The 18,399-nt window shown below is 42.9% G+C and overlaps 1 protein-coding gene across 2 annotated transcripts in view; it reads left to right on the top strand.

Moving 5' to 3' along the window:
• The first annotated feature begins 1,850 nt into the window (after nucleotides 1–1,850).
• The window catches only part of SYNPO2L (synaptopodin 2 like), a 40,912-nt gene continuing 24,363 nt past the window's right edge, over nucleotides 1,851–18,399 (top strand). The window contains exons 1-3 of one of the 2 annotated variants that reach the window (XM_081191580.1): nucleotides 1,851–1,944; nucleotides 2,999–3,144; nucleotides 15,496–15,647. In XM_081191580.1, coding sequence (XP_081047706.1) covers nucleotides 3,037–3,144; nucleotides 15,496–15,647 — 260 coding nt within the window. In that variant the 5' untranslated portion in view covers nucleotides 1,851–1,944; nucleotides 2,999–3,036. Of the gene's footprint in view, nucleotides 1,945–2,861; nucleotides 3,145–15,495; nucleotides 15,648–18,399 lie in introns of those variants that run through there. The other variant, XM_081191579.1, reaches the window with a different exon arrangement.

The raw sequence follows: 18,399 nt of genomic DNA on the forward strand, positions 1-18,399 counted from the left end.
AAAAAATCACAACCATACTTTAAAACATACATTATTGTTTTTTTTAATTAAAATTACCTCAACTTTCTGAGCATCTGGGAAGTCTTGGCTGAGCAGTGATGTTTTCAGCATGCACCGAAAAAACCAGAGTACAGCTACCTTCTATCCATCCTGCAAAAGCCCCTGTACTTAGTATGTAGCAGAGGAAGCCAACTTTGAACCTTCATTCCTTTTTATTTCATTATTTAGTTATTAAATTCATATGCCACCCTTCATCAGTTTACAGTATATAAAACCACAAATACACATAGCATCATAACCATACCCCACCACACAAATAGTTTAAAAGGCCATAGATCGTTTAATTAGCCAGTGGCCTGGGAGAAGAAGAATGTTTTCACTTGGCACTGAGAGATACATAATGAAGGTGCCAAGTGAGCCTCCCTGGGAAGAGTTAAGCATCCCGACATCTTCAGACACACTTGGCAAAGAGTGAGTCTGTGGACTATCAAAGCCTTCAAAGTTAAATTTGTTGACAACAAAGATTGATGCTGGAGAGATGATCGTGAATGGTTAAAGCTAGGTTAAGAATTCTGCCACGGCAGCAGTAGCCAAGTTTTCCTGCTGATCTGTGCTATTTTGATGCTGCGCTGCCTGTCCAGCAGAGAGATCTGGCATATTTCACTTTCAGGACCACATTAGAGAAGAATAATGACAAGTTTTGTAGCTGGCCAGTGCCAAAGGTGCATTTAACAGGTTGTAATTGTTGGGGCTGCCTATTGCATACATACAGGAATCTTATTCAGAAGTGTTTCATAATCTGAATCCACATCTGACTCTGAAATAGTACAGCTGCCCCAAAGGTTATCCCATCAAGTGAATTTGTGCATGGGGCTACCAATTCTACTGGGCATAAGGCTTCTTCCTCTCCTAGCGTGCTATAAATCTGTTTAAATTCCTCATTAATACACAGATGAGTAACACTTGATTTCTCATCCCCTGATTGTGTAATGCCCATGATGAATTTGCAGCTGAATGTATTCATTTATTTTGACTCTACCAGAAGTCTTGACTCACAGGAATTTATTTTTTAAAAAATTATAGTGCATTGAGCTCAATTGTGAATTACAGACTAAAGTAAACAAAAAATATGGGTGTATGGCTGGAGAACCTTACAATATAAATTCTGGCTGTGGGAAAGAGGGAGGGAGGGGAGCAATATGATACAGATGTTATCTCTGTAATGTTTAATTCCTAATACAGTAGCTCATTCGCACATGCAAATCACTTGTAAAACATTGTAATAATGTTTTAAGTTCTCTTCAATGCATGAACAAGTATATGCAGGCGGTAGACTATTGAGCCATGCAGTGCTCCTTTGATTGGAGAAGCTCAGCCCTTTCCTAATATGCGGCTATACCCTGCATTTGAATTTGGCACCTCCAGCATGTAAAACATATGACTCTTCCTGCCTTGTTTGTGCAGAGAAGGGAAGAAGACAAATTCTCCATTATGTTTATAATTGCTGTCTGTTGCTATAGCTAGGTGGTTAGGAAACTGCTTTGTAGTGTGTGCAGTGTGGTTTCAGGTACTGAGGGTAGTATCCAATGTAGTACTATGACAATCCTCCCTTTGCTCTTCCTCCCATGTGTTGTTCTGAGAGTTCTTCTGAACACCTCCCCGTGCCAATTATGGGAATTGTGGGGGTGCACAAGGGAGAAGAGAGGGGAACCCCACTGCTCAAACAGAAGTCATTGCACAGGGCTTCTGCTGATGGGGCTTGTTAGGTGAATTCCACCCAAAACAGTTCCCTCTCTTTTGCCTCTGACATGACTTTTGGTTTTGTTTTGTTTTTTTGCCAGGCATGGAAGAGGTGAGTGGAAACATTTTCCTTCTGGTGAGGCATAAAGTACCACGTTAACAATAACAACAGCAGCAGAAGCAACACATAAGGTTCTTCCATGTGTGAGTACTATATGGGCATCAACACATTCTCCGGTGGAAGGAACTGGTAGAGTCTTCTAGAACACCAGGGACATATCTGTCATTTCAGTATTTTCTGGTTGTGTACTGGTAATTTCCTCATCCATACTCAAATATGGTAGCTGCTCCACCAGCACAGAAGAGGCATGTCTCTAGTTATAATGTGTTTATAGGTTTGCTTTGCTAGTTGCAGGGGGGGGGGGTATTGACTTTCCATTTCTCCATTTTCAACATTTTTGTCATGTCGTCCAGTCATCATGAAGGAATTTGTTAAAGATAAATTTTGGGCTGCTTCTCTGAAATTTTATAATTCTGATATTGATTCAGGCATTTCAGCCTATTACTACATAATGATAGGCCTGGATTGTGCTATCAGTAGTTTTTGACCCTTTAAGCATAATCCAAATGGGAAATCCTTGTGCACAGGCCCGACTGAAATAATTGGCAGCTTCCTTTCATTTAACAGGCTTGCACAGGAGAAGGTTTCATTGGATGGTATCCATTGCTTTGCATGAAAGAAATGAAGGTTGCTTTGGCTAAGGTGGCATAAACATCTGAATGGTTTTGTGTTCATGTTGAAAATCACAAAGGACTGCCTTCAGAAGCTTTGGAAATACCAAGTTTTATTGCAAAGCTTAAATCAAATCCTCCCCAGCTGGAAAAGTGTGAGACAAAGCTCTGGAAAGAGACAGGAGGAGAGCTATTTTCAGCCATGCTTTAGTGAAACATCCAGAGTCTATTGCGGGCCAGGAGGTGGGGGGAGCACAGAGGGTGAGATTGACAAGATGCATGTGCAAAATGACTCTGGCCTCTTACCAAAAGTGGAATCAAAACGGCTGGTGATAGTCTGCTCAGCAGCTGGAGATCTAGAAGGGTATGGAGCATTGGTCTTGCAGGACTAACCTCTAAGGAGGAGGGGGGAAGGAAGTAGTGGGCTTTAGGACGGACTTGAGAAGGTTGATGCTCCTTGCAGCAATGGAAGAGGAAAGCACCATACCTTAAGAGTAAAAAAAGGTTTATTTTTATTTTTGAAAAGGACATTTGTCACCAAAGGAAAAAGGCTGTGCTGAAATAATGGGAGCTGAAGAAGAAGAGGTCGTTGTCACTCTCTCTGGAGGGGCACCCTGGGGCTTCCGTTTGCAGGGGGGCTCTGAACAGAAAAGACCCCTTCAAGTGTCAAAGGTAGGAAAGGAATATATTCTAACTGTCTAAAGGTGAAGAAAGGCCAATGGTTTAATATGTGGTGAAACTCGTTTGACTGCTTCGCTGCATTTAAATAAGTTTATTCTCAGAGCAGAAAGCATGCATTCAAACTATTTCCACCAGAATTGGAATGCCTGTCTTCATCCTTGGACTGTGTAGTTACCCGTTTTAGTATACAGTAGCAAGGCTTATTTCCAAGGAAGCATGCATGGAATTGGACTTCAGGATAGTATTAGGCAACATATAACTTGTGAGGTTCATATAGTATTGTGGGCTGGTTTGTGCAGCCAATGTTTTTGTTAGCATCCTTTTTATTTTTAAGGTAAGCTTTGAATGCAATGGTTACAGTGGCACATTTTAAAATGTAACTCATGGATTGAAAATGAGGCGCTCAATAAAATGAAGCCTAGATTCAATATGGTTTCAAGTATGGATGCAACATTTAAATGGTTAATCAGATCAACCTATTTACAAATTTTCTGTTGATTAAAATGGTGTTCCTGATTAGTTGGGCAAGTACTTGTAAAAAGTGCAAATGACAAGCACCATCTTTGTTGAAAAATATTTTTTAATGACAAGCACTGTCTTATAATGACTGTTTCACCCCTTTCTCACATGAGAAAATGCCTAATGTGTGCACACATCATGTAAAAACAAAAGTATATATTTTGCTTTGGAACTATTGTTCTACTCCATATGCACATTTATTCAACAATTAAATTAATTAATAAAGATTACATACAACTCTCTAGATACGATGCTTTTTCAGATCTGAGGTTTGTTTGAACAAGGCAGGTGCATGTATCTCTCAATTGTTATTTGTCCCTTGTAGATTAATGAATATGTATGCAAATTGATTGTGGGGCTTTGTCCCATGAAAATAGTTACATAAATTCTTCTCTGGTTTGGAACAAATTTCATGAACTTCTGGAAAGTCAGCTGCCTCTCTGTCTTTAAGAAATTGTGTATTGACCTATCATACATGAAAGAACAGTTTCGATGGAATGATCTGATCATGCCCAGCAAAGAGGGGAGGGTTCCTAAACGCAGGCTGCTGAAGTAAAGGCTTATAGTCTTTCTTGTGTGCAAGCTATCAATTTCTACCTATCTAATCTGTGTGCATATGCTGCAATACTGCTAAAGGTAGCAGTGATTCATGTTGAAACTAATAGAATATATTAATCTTGTTTTATGTAAGTTGCATAACAATCATGCCTAGTCATGATTGTTAGCTGGACACTGGGTACCTTGCTATCTCCCACTGAGCAGCAAAATGTAATAGCCAATGTAGTAGTAGCAGCAGCAATATTAGCATAGTTTATTTTTTTATATGCTACTGTTCTACCAAATTGAGTTGTTTTAATTTTTTGATATTTGTTGCTCTGGGCTCCTTTGGGAGGAAGATAGGGATAGAAAATTATCAAAATAAACAAATGTACTCATATACAGCATAACCAAAAAAGCCATTCAATAAAATAATTAAAAATACAGTTTACAATATCTAAAAGCAAATACAAACAACACTAAAATAAAAGTAACAAGGCTGAACAGTTTTGCACCTTAAAACTGGCAGTAATAAAACTAGGTGTTGTATTTTAAAAGGCTCTTGAAATAAATGCATTTTCGGTTTCTATCAAAACAGACACACAAAGCAGAAGCCTGTGCAATTTCGATAGGGAGAGCATTCTAGAGTTGCACCCTGCCACAGAAAAAGCCTCATCTATTTTACACACTTGATGAATGTCCCAAGATAGCACCCCTAGAACAGGACCTCTAGAGTTAATATTCAGACCCAGGTGGGCCTATATGGGAGCAAGCAAGAGAGGAACAATAGAACATTAATTCATCTTTGTTGATTGTTCAAAACTTCCTGCCCTGTACAAACTTTAAGAAATTAACAAAGCAAACCAATCCTCATATTATCACAGGACTGGAATTAGGTTACTGCTGTGCTGTTCAGATGGCCACAACATTGAATGGGTGCTAAGCTTGCAGTGCAGGGCAATGGGGGAGGGGGCATACAGCCAGATAGTACAAAAAGCAGTGTAAAAATGACAGACACGCACCAAGCATCCCTGGACAGTTTACCAGTGCTCACAGTTGGGGGCTGTGACAGCACCCATGTGCCACTGACTCATGAAGGAAGCCAGTGAAGTCACGATGAGGGCATTTCCATAGCACGCACCCGTTCATCACTACAAAAAACATGTAAGATGACACCATTCTCCCTCCAGTGACCGCACTGACACAGCCAGTGGTAACTCCCACCCCTGTCAGTTTCCATACAGGGGTCCAAACCCCTTTATGCTCTTTGCAGCCACTGTTTTTGAGGACAGTACACAACTGAAAGGAAGACTTGCAACACAGCACTCACATACCTTAATGGGCACATATCGTCTCTGGAATATGGGTTCAAGAGCTGCTTGGGGATGGGAAAGAACCTTTCCCCAAGCACCCAAGGGAAGGGGGTGACGGGACACGCAAGAAGGGCAGCCACAGCTGCATACTGGCAGCAGCCTCCAGTGGTTCACACTACCAGTGGGCATAGTATTGAGAAGCAGCGGGTGGCAGTTTAAGCTCCATTAGGGAGAAGGGAGGAACATTTTCATCTTTCTCATGCACGGGGAAAAAGTTGAGGGCAAAATAGTAAGAGTCCCCAGGACTCAAGCGCTACAGAGCAGATGCCTAACCACTCAACCACAGCAGCAGATAGTATTCAGATGCCAGGAGCAATGGGAGGGAAAGTCAGTAGTGAAGTCCAGGGAGGGAAAGTGAACTGGTGTAAGGTTGTGCTGTTGATGGCTGTGTGAATTAATGGGAAAAAGAACACAGCAGGGTGCTACTCCCTCATGCTGCCAACGTCTCTACCCTATTTCAGCCAACACATCTTTTGCTAGTGCAGCAGCTCAGCTGGAGAAGGGTTCAGCCAACACTAGCTGCCACTGCATCCAAGATGATCCGCTGCTTTATCCGGAGTTCCACCGGGGTAGTAGGGCTTCTGCCATATGCTACAGCCCTTCATCTGCCAGATCTTCAGGAAAGGGTTGTCACCCCCAAATCAGTAATCAGAAATTCAACATTCTTGGATGAATCGTTTAGCTCCTGCAATCATGCTATTGCAAATGTATCCTCTATGCAGCTTCCAGAAATACCTGTGTCACTGGAAAATGAGATTAGGTTCCAGACCTAAATGCTTTGGTAGAAGTAAGATGTTAAAGGGAATGAGACCTTTGTCAGTCTTTGAAGCTTTGGTGACTAGTGATGGGATACTACATGCAGGCTGAAGAGCATATGTGCACCGCAAACTTAAACAGGTCTTTCTGTATTGCCCTTGGGATTCTCCCTAGACCACATGCTGCACACAAAAACCCCTTGAGTCTTTTTGCCAGGACATAATGTATCCTTGAACACTCTTGCTTGCCTTGGACAAGAGAGAGGAGTGTGTGAGTATGTAGAAACTCATCTGCACTGTATAGTTGTACAACTTTAACAGTCATGGCTTCCCCCAAATAATTGTTGGAACTACAGCTTGAGAAAGCTTGTGAAGTAGCAGCGTCAATTCTTTTTTCTTAATGATCTAGCCAGCTGCAGCATCACAGTTTTATGTGGTTGAGAAAATAGATGTGGGGTTACTTCCTCCCTAGAAGCATAGCCATGTGGGGAGAGGTGCCCATGTCTTCTCAAAGAGTGCAACTCTGTGGAATTGGGGGAAATGGAAAAGTCTGCACACAAGTTGGGCTGCTACTTACATCAAGTCCTTTTGTCAATATCTAATGTTTTGTATTTTATGTTGGGGGTGATGTTGAACCCTGTGTAACTGAAGACTAGGGCTGGTCTCTTGTGTTAGGCCTCAGGCAGTGGATATGGAATGTCACTGAAAGGCAGCAAACATTAGTTATTTAATTTATTGTCTTTTACTCACAGGGAGACTCAGAGGTATTTGCTGTATTGGTGTGCATATTTGGGAGGCAGGGTAGCATATGTTGTTTTGCCCAAGGCAGCAAAATGCTTCAAGCAGTGGAGAAATTGAGCAGTTTATATACTAATACTGAAACCATGCCTGATTGCATTCGGTCCAAATAATCCATATCATCAAAGAGCATATGGAGTCACTGTGGTCTACCCAAATTTGAGCATTATTTAGCTGTTAATCCACTCTGCCCGCCTGCCTTCAAAGTGGACCAAAGCAGTCAACACCCACACATATTTGAATTTGTTTATAAGAAGCAACTTCAGTTTCCCCCATTCATACCAAGAGACTTTCCCTTTTTCTAATTTGTTGGTTCTGTTATGCCAGTTAAGTACCAAACAGGGCATTTATACAGATTTGTGCCACAAACAAATTTATAAGGGCACAATCCACTATGAATTGCTATGTAAGCCCCATTGTGATGTATGTATGTATAAATCATCTTTTATATGTGAACGAGTAGAAATTCTAGTGTTGGTGGGACACAGTTGTTGAATACCATCCTGTGAACTTTGTTCAGTAACAGATTGGCAGCCAGTGTAAATTCTACAAACAAGGTGCTATATGCTGGCAGTAGTTTGTCCCCATAAACAATCGAGTAGTTTTGCACTTCTGCAACTTATTGACCAACATGAAAGGTAGCCCCATATAGACTGCTTTGCACTACTCCAACTTTGAGAATACCAATGCATGGACCACTGCATTGGTCAAGCTATCCCAGCCCAGGAACGGCCACATCTGTTTTACCAGCCCGAGCTGCTAATAGGCACTCCTAGCCACTGAAGACACCTGTGCCTCTAATGACAGAGCAGGATCCACAAGCACTCCCAAACTACGCAGCTGCCTTTTCAAAAAGAGTGTGACCAAAAGCAGGCAACTTGCTGACTTCCTGGTTTGGGGAACCACTCACCCACAGAGCCTCTGCCTTGCCAGGAGTCAGACTCAATTTATTAGTCCTCATTCAGTTCACCACTGCATCCAGACACTGGTCTAGACCCTTCTCAGCCATTCCGAATTCAGACACTACGGAGAAATAATTGGATATCATCAGCATACTGTTGACACCTCGGTCCAAATCTCCAGATAACCACTCCCAGCAGCTTCATATGGATGTTAAATGGCTCTGGGCTTAACCTCAGATAACATGCTAATCAACAGGGCACTTCAACTCTATAAACCAGCAAGCTGCCTTTACATGCTCTCTGTTCAAAAACATATGGCTGTTAACCAGAAGGTTAGACCAAGCTATTAGGAGGGTCCCAGCCTGTGAACACCTATTTCTCCTGGGAGATTTTGATGCCAGAGTTGGGGAACATTGGGATGGCAGGCTCCCCAAGGCTATGGGGAGCTGGCTTCAGGCACCAACTCTGCGTTACAAAGATGCCTGCAAACAGGACATGAAGATTGGCAACATTAACCCCGTCATGGAGGAGTACCTTGCAGACGACCGCAGTGCCTGGAAACAGTCAGGTTGTGTATCCACAGCAGTGATCATAGAAGGAATGACCACTGGGAGGAGCACAGAAAGAAGAAACTATGGTGCATCTACAGCAGCAGAACCAGATGCCTTCATCTTCCCCAGCTGAGGAAAATGTTTCTGCCATAAGAAGTCTTTACAGCCACAGCAGGCACTATAACTCTCCAATGCTTTGACTTGACCTCTGAAGGCACACTCTTCCATTGTCTCCTGAGACAGACGGATGCCAACTAACCAAGTGGTGGTTTGAGCCCACCTAAGGACAGCTGTAGGCAGGATTCCTGCATTGTAGGAACATAATTGTCTCTGTGAATCAGTCCGGTGAGGTAGTATCTATAACTCACATCTTACGTACTGCATGTCTTATCATGATATACATAAGATTTTTATGGATCTCTTTTATCAGAAATTTCTAGGATGATTGGATCGTTAAATAATACTAGATTGCTTTTCTGCTTAAAATTGGACACTTAATGTGATCGTACCTACAAGACTGTGATCTGTTTTGTGAAACTAACAGAAACTCCAGTTGGAAATGGGACATAGGAACTTGCCGTGAGTGAATGGATTTTTAAACTCCACTCATTGTGGCAGCTGCTGGTTCTGCTGAATTAGCCCTTTGGAGGAGTCGGGTTATGATACTTGACATATCCTTTCCATTCCAGTGGAACAGCTGTTGCTTAATACCTTTTCTCCTCATCAGTGCATTACGGACACAAGTATTCATCCTTCCCTGTTTAATTATGTTGCTCCTCTCCGGTCTTCCTGTAGGAAGAATTAGGATGTTTTTATATATCAGGATTTCTGGCAATAAATAGTATTTCTTTCTTATTTGTAATGCCCAGTCCATACACTGGTTGAGCATCTGTTGTGAAGATAGTGGTATCACCCCCATCCCAGACCTTCCATGTGTCCCTATTTTCCAGGGACGTCCCTGATTTAGAGAAGCCATCCCAGTTTCTGATTTGATCCCAGAATGTCCCACTTTTCCTTAGGATGTCCCTATTTTCATTGGAGAAATGTTGGAGGGTATGGAGTTATCTAACCCCCGAGCCAATCCTGTATAGGGAAGTTTTTTTACTGTTTACTGTTTTATTGTGTTTTTATATATGTTGGAAGCTGCCCAGAGTGGCTGGGGCAACCCAGTAAGATGTGTGGGTTATAAATAGTAAAATTGTCATTTTGGAATGGGACGTCCCTACTTTCATTGGAGAAATGTTGGAGGGTATGCCAGCCCTGCAATTTGCATCCCCCCTCCCCTGGGGAAATCCAATTATTCTCTCACATAGTATATTTGTATCTATTAGGATGACTTATTTTCCACTGCTTGTGATGTTTAGGGAAGTTTTTAATGTTTGGTGTTTTTAATATTCTGTTGAGAGCCACCCAGAGTGGCGGAGTGAACCCTGCCAGATGAGCGGGGTATAAATTTATTATTATTATTATTATTATTATTATTATTATTATTATTATTATTATTTAGATGGGACAATGAGAAGAGGCTGGTTCACTCTTCTGAATTACAAACAGCAGCAGCTGAACTTTTCAAACAGCACGCAGCAAATAGTAGAGGGGATAGTAGAAGGCATTTTGGATCAGTTCAGTTTCTTGTGTGTGATTACACAGTATGTGATTACGAAGTCACATACAAAGTCAGCCACAAGGTTTATTGCAGCACACTTTGAAAAGTACTTTATAGTGCTGCACTTAGTGAGTTTAAGTGGGTCCTTACTGTTTGTTTCATGGTTTATATCTAGGAAGATGTTTTTTGCATTACTTGGAATGGCCATGCTGACTGTAATTGATTGGAGTTGTAGCCAAAAACACCTGGCGGTGTAATATGTGCAAAGCCCAGACGTACAGAGTATGGGTTGCTTTGAAAGTTTAAGGTACACATTATACTTTTAAATATAGTGTGCACTTTCGCCCTCTCTTCCCAGATCATCTTTTTCACTGATACCAGCCCAGGCTATAGTTGCAAAGAAACTGAGAACTAGTCAGTCAAGTTGTGTTGGCAATGTTATGTTCCAAGGGATTTATGAGTTTTTGAAAAGCTGCCTCTGGGAACAAGAACAGTTGGGAAGTCTTTCATCCTATTTTTAGAGTTTCTCCCTCTGTGTGGGGAGCTGGCTGTGAAGACCGAGAGTGGACTTTGTTGATTTTAGATGCCCAGGACACACAACGTAGTTGGAGACTGCTTGGTAAATGAAGAGCTTTGCTGCAGAGTTTTTTCCTTGCTCAGTTCCGTACAAACTGGAGTTCCCGAATAACCATAAATCCTGGCATGGACCAAGCTGTGGTTAGGCCAGAGTACTCTGATCTGGCTCCAAGCTCCAGATTTCATAGCCATGGAGGCTGAGAGTTGCTAGGAGTACACTCCAGGAGTGCAAGGTTCTTAAGAGACAAATTGTATGCGATGGTTGCCATTGCCCCTTCAGCAAAATTGGGTTTGCCATTGAATTCCTGTCAAGTGGCGTTAAGGCTTAAAACACAACATGGGTAGGTTAGAGGCAGGAGCTGAATCCACTCGCTTCATTTTTCCTGACCCTCTGAAACAGCCTTTCAATATCATCTTTCCGCTGGTGAGATGCCATGAGTTGAAGAATTTCTAGGAGGAAACATCTTTAAACTATGTTTTTTGGGGTGGAATAATTATTCAGAGAGAAAAGGTTCAGACACTTTCAATGGCTTTGCGATTTTAGGCTGCTTTTACTCTTGGGAGGGCCTTGCAATAGGGTTGTTTAGATCCAATTTGTCAATGTGTGTGATTGGCACATGAGGATCCACACACTTCTATTTTCTCACTCACCATTTCATTGCTTTGCTGCTTGTTGTCATCCATACCACTGGGTGGAGTTTGGTAGAAATATCCTTGGTATGTTTGGGATTTTTCTGTCCTCTCAATCATTCCTCCCCTAGTTATCATACAAAATTTAAAAGCAGTTTGCTTGGTCTATTTTTAAAATTAAAAATATATTTGTTTTTGCAGAATTGTAATTTAACAGAATTGAGGCTAAGAATGGCTTTTGCCCTTTTGCGGTAAGGTTTTTAGAAATGGACTGACAGTGTAATCCTATGCAATGTTTACTCAGAAGTAAGCCCTGCTAGGTTCTTACTCCCAGCTTCCAGAATCCAGACTGTTGCTATTTTGTGAGTCTGATACAGCTGTATACCAACAAATTTAGGTTGCACAATTAAAGTGTATTTGGTGCTTTTGCACACGCACAAAAACCCCACATCCCCCAAAATTCACAGAATGTATGTGGTAAGAAAAGTGATGGGAATGTGCACTGGAAAATGTGGAATAAGGGCAATGATGGGCAATAGCATACAACGTCTGTGCAAACAAATTGGAATGAAAACTCAACAAACAAGAATGTCATATAATCTCCACACAGATTTTGTGCAAACAAAGCAGGATGACTGATTAATAAATAGGTTGTCTGGAGAAGCACTTGGAACTCTACAGCTAGTGAAGGCTGGTCCTTCCCTACCATGATGGGATAGAGAGTTGTTAGCATGATCTTTAGTTCCAAATGAAACCCGCCTCCCATTTATTTTTATTAATTTTCAAATTATTATGGAACCACGAAAACATGTAAACAATAACAAAAAAAATCAATAATATCGCCAACTAAAGGCAGGGTATACAAAACCCAAACATATAAAATGATAACAGTGATCTTTTCTGATAGTGGAGCGAGAGGTCAAGATAAATGATCAATTCCTCTTTCTACTCTATAGCTTAAAAAACTTTATTAGTGTGGTGGAGTACTCCACTTCTCAGGTTCAGGACTGAGTGGGTAGAAAATGATAAAGGTAAAGGGGCCCCTGACCATTAGGTCCAGTCACAGACGACTCTGGGGTTGCGGCGCTCATCTCGCTTTACTGGCCAAGGGAGCCGGCGTACAGCTTCCGGGTCATGTGGCCAGCATGACTAAGCCGCTTCTGATGAACCAGAGCAGCGCACGGAAATGCCGTTTACCTTCCTGCCGGAGCGGTACCTATTTATCTACTTGCACTTTGACGTGCTTTCGAACTGCTAGGTTGGCAGGAGCTGGGACCAAACAACGGGAGCTCACCCCATCGCAGGAATTTGAGCCGCCAAACTTCCAATTGGCAAGCCCTAGGCTCTGCAGTGGAAAACTCATTGCCAAATCCCCAAATCTGACAATTACCAGATTGCATGAGAGTGTTGGGGGGAAACGGGTTTTGGAGAATTTTAATTTTAGCAAGGTGCTAAGAATTCCCCCTTAGAACTCATTGGCATGCTTATGCACACACCTATTAGAATGCTTCCATTTTCAGGGGGTGACATCTAGATGTGTCCATCTACTTGCACAGCAGAATTTCCCCTTCCACCTGCACCCTTAAATTGTGTGGGACCTTCCAGAGTAAATGGGGGTTTGAAGGTTGGAGGGGAGAGAAGAGGAAGGAGAAGTACTATAGTGTAAGTGGAATCCCATTCATGTAACATTGGGTATCATCCAGAGAAGTCTGTTCTCCCCCTTTTTGGGCAGGACATGGGCCTCCCTGGTAAACTGGCCTATCGCGGGCCGGATCGTATTCCTGCCGCCAAATGGGCGGCAGGAGTGTTCCCGTGAGTGTGGGACCAACCAACCAATTGCAGCCCTTGGTGCCACGCCCAGGGGAAGTTTAAATGTCTGGCCGGCAAGGCCTTACTGCCTTTCTCTCACTGCACCCGTTCTCCCACCCACCCACCCACCCTCCCTCGGATTAGGGTTTTTCATGGATGGTTTGACCTTGCTATGGACAATGCCAGCCACCTAAATTTTCAGGGGCGAGGCAGGATTTCCCCCCCACTTGATTAATTGGCACCACCACTTGGGATTTCGCCTACCTCGTAGCAATCGTCACAACTTTGTAAGGCGGACAGGCATTGGGTAAACCTAGTCTTGGTTGGAGGTGAGGTGGTAGCCTCCGCCTGCCCCTCCATGGGTAAGGGTATCCTGTTAAAAGAATCCAGGAGGAGTGGCTCCTGTCTGATACCCAGACGCGGGCTAGGGCCATACTACTCCTCCAACGGGGACCACTTGAAGGATGCCCCGATTTGACGTAGGGTGTCCCCCCCCCCCCGCCGCTGCCATCTTCATCCTTGGAAACACTCCCAGCAGATGGGCAGGAGTGACACGTGCAGTTGCTTACCACACTGCCTATGTCCAAACCTCACATCTGTAACCAATAAAGTTGTGGCCTTATTTGATTCTAAATCAATATCCTGTGTGGTGTCTAGTTATTTGCACCTTAAGGAACAGTGTGGTCATGGGGCCTCAATATGCAAATGAAAAGTCTATGGCTGTGTACATCCTCCATACATTTAAAGGACATCATTTCCCCCCAAATAATCCTTCCGTAGTTCATTAAGAATGCTGGAAATTGTAGCTCTGTGAAGCTGTGGTTCCTAGGATGATTTGGTGTTTGTGCTTTAAATGTATGGTGCATGCAGCATTCTTTGTGGAGAAATGTCTCCATGAAAGAGGTGTTCCTCTCCAAATATTGGGCTTGAGGCACCTTTTCCCCAGCCAATTACATTCTTCAAATACAAGCAGATACCCTCACTCCAGCTTCTCCCAACGATAGCATCTCACATGAGTGTACATAGTTCTTTATTTTGTTATTTGCCTACAAAGTGTACCCCAGAAAACTTGGTGAAATGAGGGAAGGAAGCCAGATGGAAACTGCTCAGTTTGATAGGAGCTGGAGAGCCTGTTTGCTCTGTTGCTCTATTACTAGGTTTCATGTTCTCATTCCAGATTTTTTTTTCTTTTCCAAATGTTAGAGGCAGAGGAAGGGCAAAGTCTCTGGAAGGCCAGGATGATGGCATTTGTGCTGATGAATGTGGCAGATGGAATGAGCAATTTCTATTTTAAGATTGCAGGAAAAGCTTGGAGCTGATCCCCAGAGGCTGATAAAGGTCCAACAAGTGTCTAGACAGCTCATACCTCCCAAAAAAAGATAGGCATTTCTTCCTTTTCCCTGCTCCTCCACTTTGCAGGGGAGACACAGAGAACCAGGATGTTATGCTAGGCTCATCATTAGCAACTGTGCAGTTTTTAAAAAGTAGGGGTACACTGGGGGAAGGGGTTTGTTTTCATTGGGACTACAGCACACTGAGAGGGAAAGGTTAACCCTATCCTCCCCATGTCACCTAGGTCCTGATGAAAGGACACCAGTTGTTGCTATTAACTGCCAGCTGGCAGGAAGTGGAGTGCCTGGTTTCGGCCAATGGGAGATGAGTATTTCCCATGCATTGAGAACACTGCCCCCCACTGTTGTGGTTGGGGAATTGCTGGAGCCATACAGTTCGGCAAAGGAAGACTGTTCTCATGTACGGCAATGTGGGGGGAGAAAAAGACTTGGGGTATTTGCAGCAGGTCCTTTGGATATATCAGCCCCACACTCACTCCAGTTATTTGAGTGGAGGCTGTTGTTACCTATCCCAATTTGACGTACCCATTTAGGGTTGTAAGGAGAGAAGTCTTGGTACTGTGCTCAAGCTTAGGCCGTTCTTTGCAGAGTAGTCCCTTTGTGTGCAACATGTCCTTTCTACGTCGTTTCACGTTACTGAAGTTGCCCCTTGTGAGGGCTAGGTGTGAGTGCCATGGGACGAGAGAGAGGACACACACCAAGCAGCTGTCATCTGAGTTATGGTCTCCCTATGTGGGGTTCGCATCAACAATGGGGTTGTGGCCATGGGCTGAAGGGATATAGGATGTGGCATAAGTGTGCCCCTTTCGTGTGATGACCAAACCCCTTTTTCAGCTTTTCCATGGTGGTAACTGTCATGCTGTTGGTATCCCTGTTGATAGCCCAGGAGGGAACTTTCTCCTTCACACTCTCTTCTCTGCTTTTCCCTTTTTAGATCCGTAAAAGAAGCAAAGCATGCCGTGGGGGCTTATGGGAAAATGATGAACTGGTAACCATCAATGGGAAATCATGTGCTGGCCTCTCACATGCCAGCGCCATGCAGATCATCGACTCCTCAAATGGCATCCTCAACATTGTTGTTAAAAGGTAAATGATAATAGCTGTTGGCTCGTGGTGTCAGCTGAGCACGGTGAAAAATGCAGCACCCTGTTAAGGTAGCACAAACTGATTTTGATTAAATGTTCAATGTAATTATATGTGTGACTTCATATACCTTCCCAGCTATGCCTATTCTGTGCTCCTACTTCAATCCCAGAATGCATGTGAGTGTCATACGAAAATGACTCCCCCCACTAACAGTTACAGGGACTCTCTTTCATTATATGTAGTCTGTTTTTTAAAAAACCTCAGAATGACTCATTTTAGGCTTCTGGACATGTTGGACATTCAGAGTGTGACCAGGCTGGCCCGTTTAAAAGAAGATGTCAGACGTGTAAGAAAAGCTTTCCTGCACCGTATTCCAAGTGCCTGATGTCTCTTTTAAGCCACAGCTGTCTTGCCTTCTAATACAGCATTAGGACACTAGTGATCCTTGTGGCCTGAGCGGGTGTTGCATTGACATGCTATTATTGCACATTCAGTAGCTGAGAGCCTGGTTTAAATTTGAAGCCAGCTACATGGAATGCTGCATGGGTAAATTCTTGCTTGCTCAGCACTTAGTCTAAATAGGATCAGTGTAATAGCATCATGTATCCGAGTTCTCATTCTGAAGGCTTATGGTTACTTTACTTTTATATTTTTTATAATTGCATTGGAGGGTAGATATCAAGAATATGTGAGCCAGGTAGGTAGGTAGGTAGGTAGGTAGATAAATAAATAAATAAATACATTGCTCAACACCACACCAAAGACTTATATGAAAATGTGGGAAAATAAGGTAGAAGCTCTTGTGGAGATTGTTAAGCAGTTAAAAAAACAGAAAGAAAAGGGTTAGGTTAAACAGTTTTCATATTTCAGGAAAGTTAGCAATGCTATACCCATATAACCTGTACCAAGACTGTTGCTATTTAACTTATATATCAGGAGTAAGACGTGGACAGTGAGTGGGGAGAGAACCCCTGTGGGCTTGAGTCTTCTTCTTTTGAATGCAGCTCCTTTGCTGATAAACAGGCCACCATGGCTGCCCTCTGGAAGCATGGAGATAAGCTGTTCAACAAAAAAAAAAGAAAAAATTCCGCTGAGCTAATTCAAACTCTTGAGTGAACCAGAGCAGTCAGCCCCACTGGAAAAACTCATGGCTGTCAACTGAGCCTTAGTTTAAAGTTGTGTTCCTGGCAACAGTGCTTGCATCATCACTAGCAGTGCTAATGGAGCCTGTATGGCCTTTTGGCAGCCTTCTCTGGGCTGGAGTATGCTTGTGGGCCCTCTATTAAGAAAGATGTCCAACGTGTAAATAATTTTATTCTGACAGAAGGTCAACATTAATTAAAGGATAAGTTGGACCCATGGGACACTGCCATGCATGCTCATTTGTATAAAAATTAGTTAACAATTTTCTCATTTATCAATTGTATGCAGTTAGCCGCTTCTTTTAGTGTGCCACAACAACGATAAAGCATAACACTGTAGGCTTAGGCAATTTCGACCATTTTCACATAAGGTGGCACTATTTATTTTTAAAATGCATCGATCTGATCCTAGATCATCTGGTACTTGCCCCTCCTGTTACTTGCATGTCTCTCAGGGGTGAATGTCAGATTTTGCACACACAAGAGGCCACGTTCAGTCCCATGGCTCTCCAGTGAAAAGGACTGTGGATAGCAAGGCTGGGAAAGACCTCTGGTTGTTTGCCAAAACAGATGTGACCCAGGATCAGATTTCCTGATTACCAGTACTTTTTTAAAGCAGCAGTAGGGAAGGAGGGTGCTCTCATTTGGATTGGAATCACAGTGCTCAGAAAGTTGACACATTTTCCTGGGTGCTGTCAGTGCCGCTTCTTAGGTCAAAACTGGAGGCCCTGGTTGCTGCTTTAAAGAAAGAGAAAATGTTGGGAAATCCAATTCTTCTCTCCCACGTCATACGTATTTCAGCCTTGAGACATTGGAGAGTACTGCAAATCAAAGGAAACTATTAGCTAGAGTTACCAGTGGCCTGACTCAGTATTATCTACCAGACCCCAAACTTGCATCCTAATTCCTTGAGAAATTTCTTTTCAAGTTGGACTTCTAACTTTAAAAGAATTTTCTCAAGAAATTAGGATTCACTATACAAACTTGATACTTTATCAAGCTGAGATGCGCTTTTAACCGGTTTTTCTGCCAGAGTATGTATATTGTGTGTTTACTGTTTGTATGGTGTTTCATTAATTGAAGTATTCTATAAATTAGGGATGTCCAACACGTCGATTACGATCTACTGGTTGATCCCTGCAAGGTTTTGGTAGATCGCAGTCAATCGCTGGCCCCCTTCCGGCACCGGCCCCTCTCCCTGCACCGAAGTCTATTGTTGCAGAAGGGAAGCTGGAGTTTAGAAACTGAGGCTGAGCGTAAGATTAGTGGCTGCTTCTGTTGCTCCCTCCCTCAGAAGAGCTGCAAAAAAGTCCCTGCCCCCCTAAAAAACGGGGCATTTCCCCTCCCCCCCAAAAGGTGAACAATTTTGAGCTAAACCCCTAAAAAATGGGGGTAGATCACTGCCAGATTTTAATTTTGAAAGTAGATCGCAGTCTCTCAGGAGTTGGCCACCCCTGCTATAAATGTTGTGTAGCTGTAATTTTTTGTTTTGTTTTGTTTCTTTTTTGTGTGGGAACACTTATTATGCACTGTATCTAACCCAGTATAAGGCAGCTTCGTATTTCTCTTTCATTAAGCACTAGCTATTCTCCCAGCATCCAAGGGCATCG

Source organism: Podarcis bocagei (assembly GCF_964188305.1).
Source record: "Podarcis bocagei genome assembly, chromosome: 4".
In the NCBI taxonomy this organism is placed as follows: domain Eukaryota; kingdom Metazoa; phylum Chordata; class Lepidosauria; order Squamata; family Lacertidae; genus Podarcis; species Podarcis bocagei.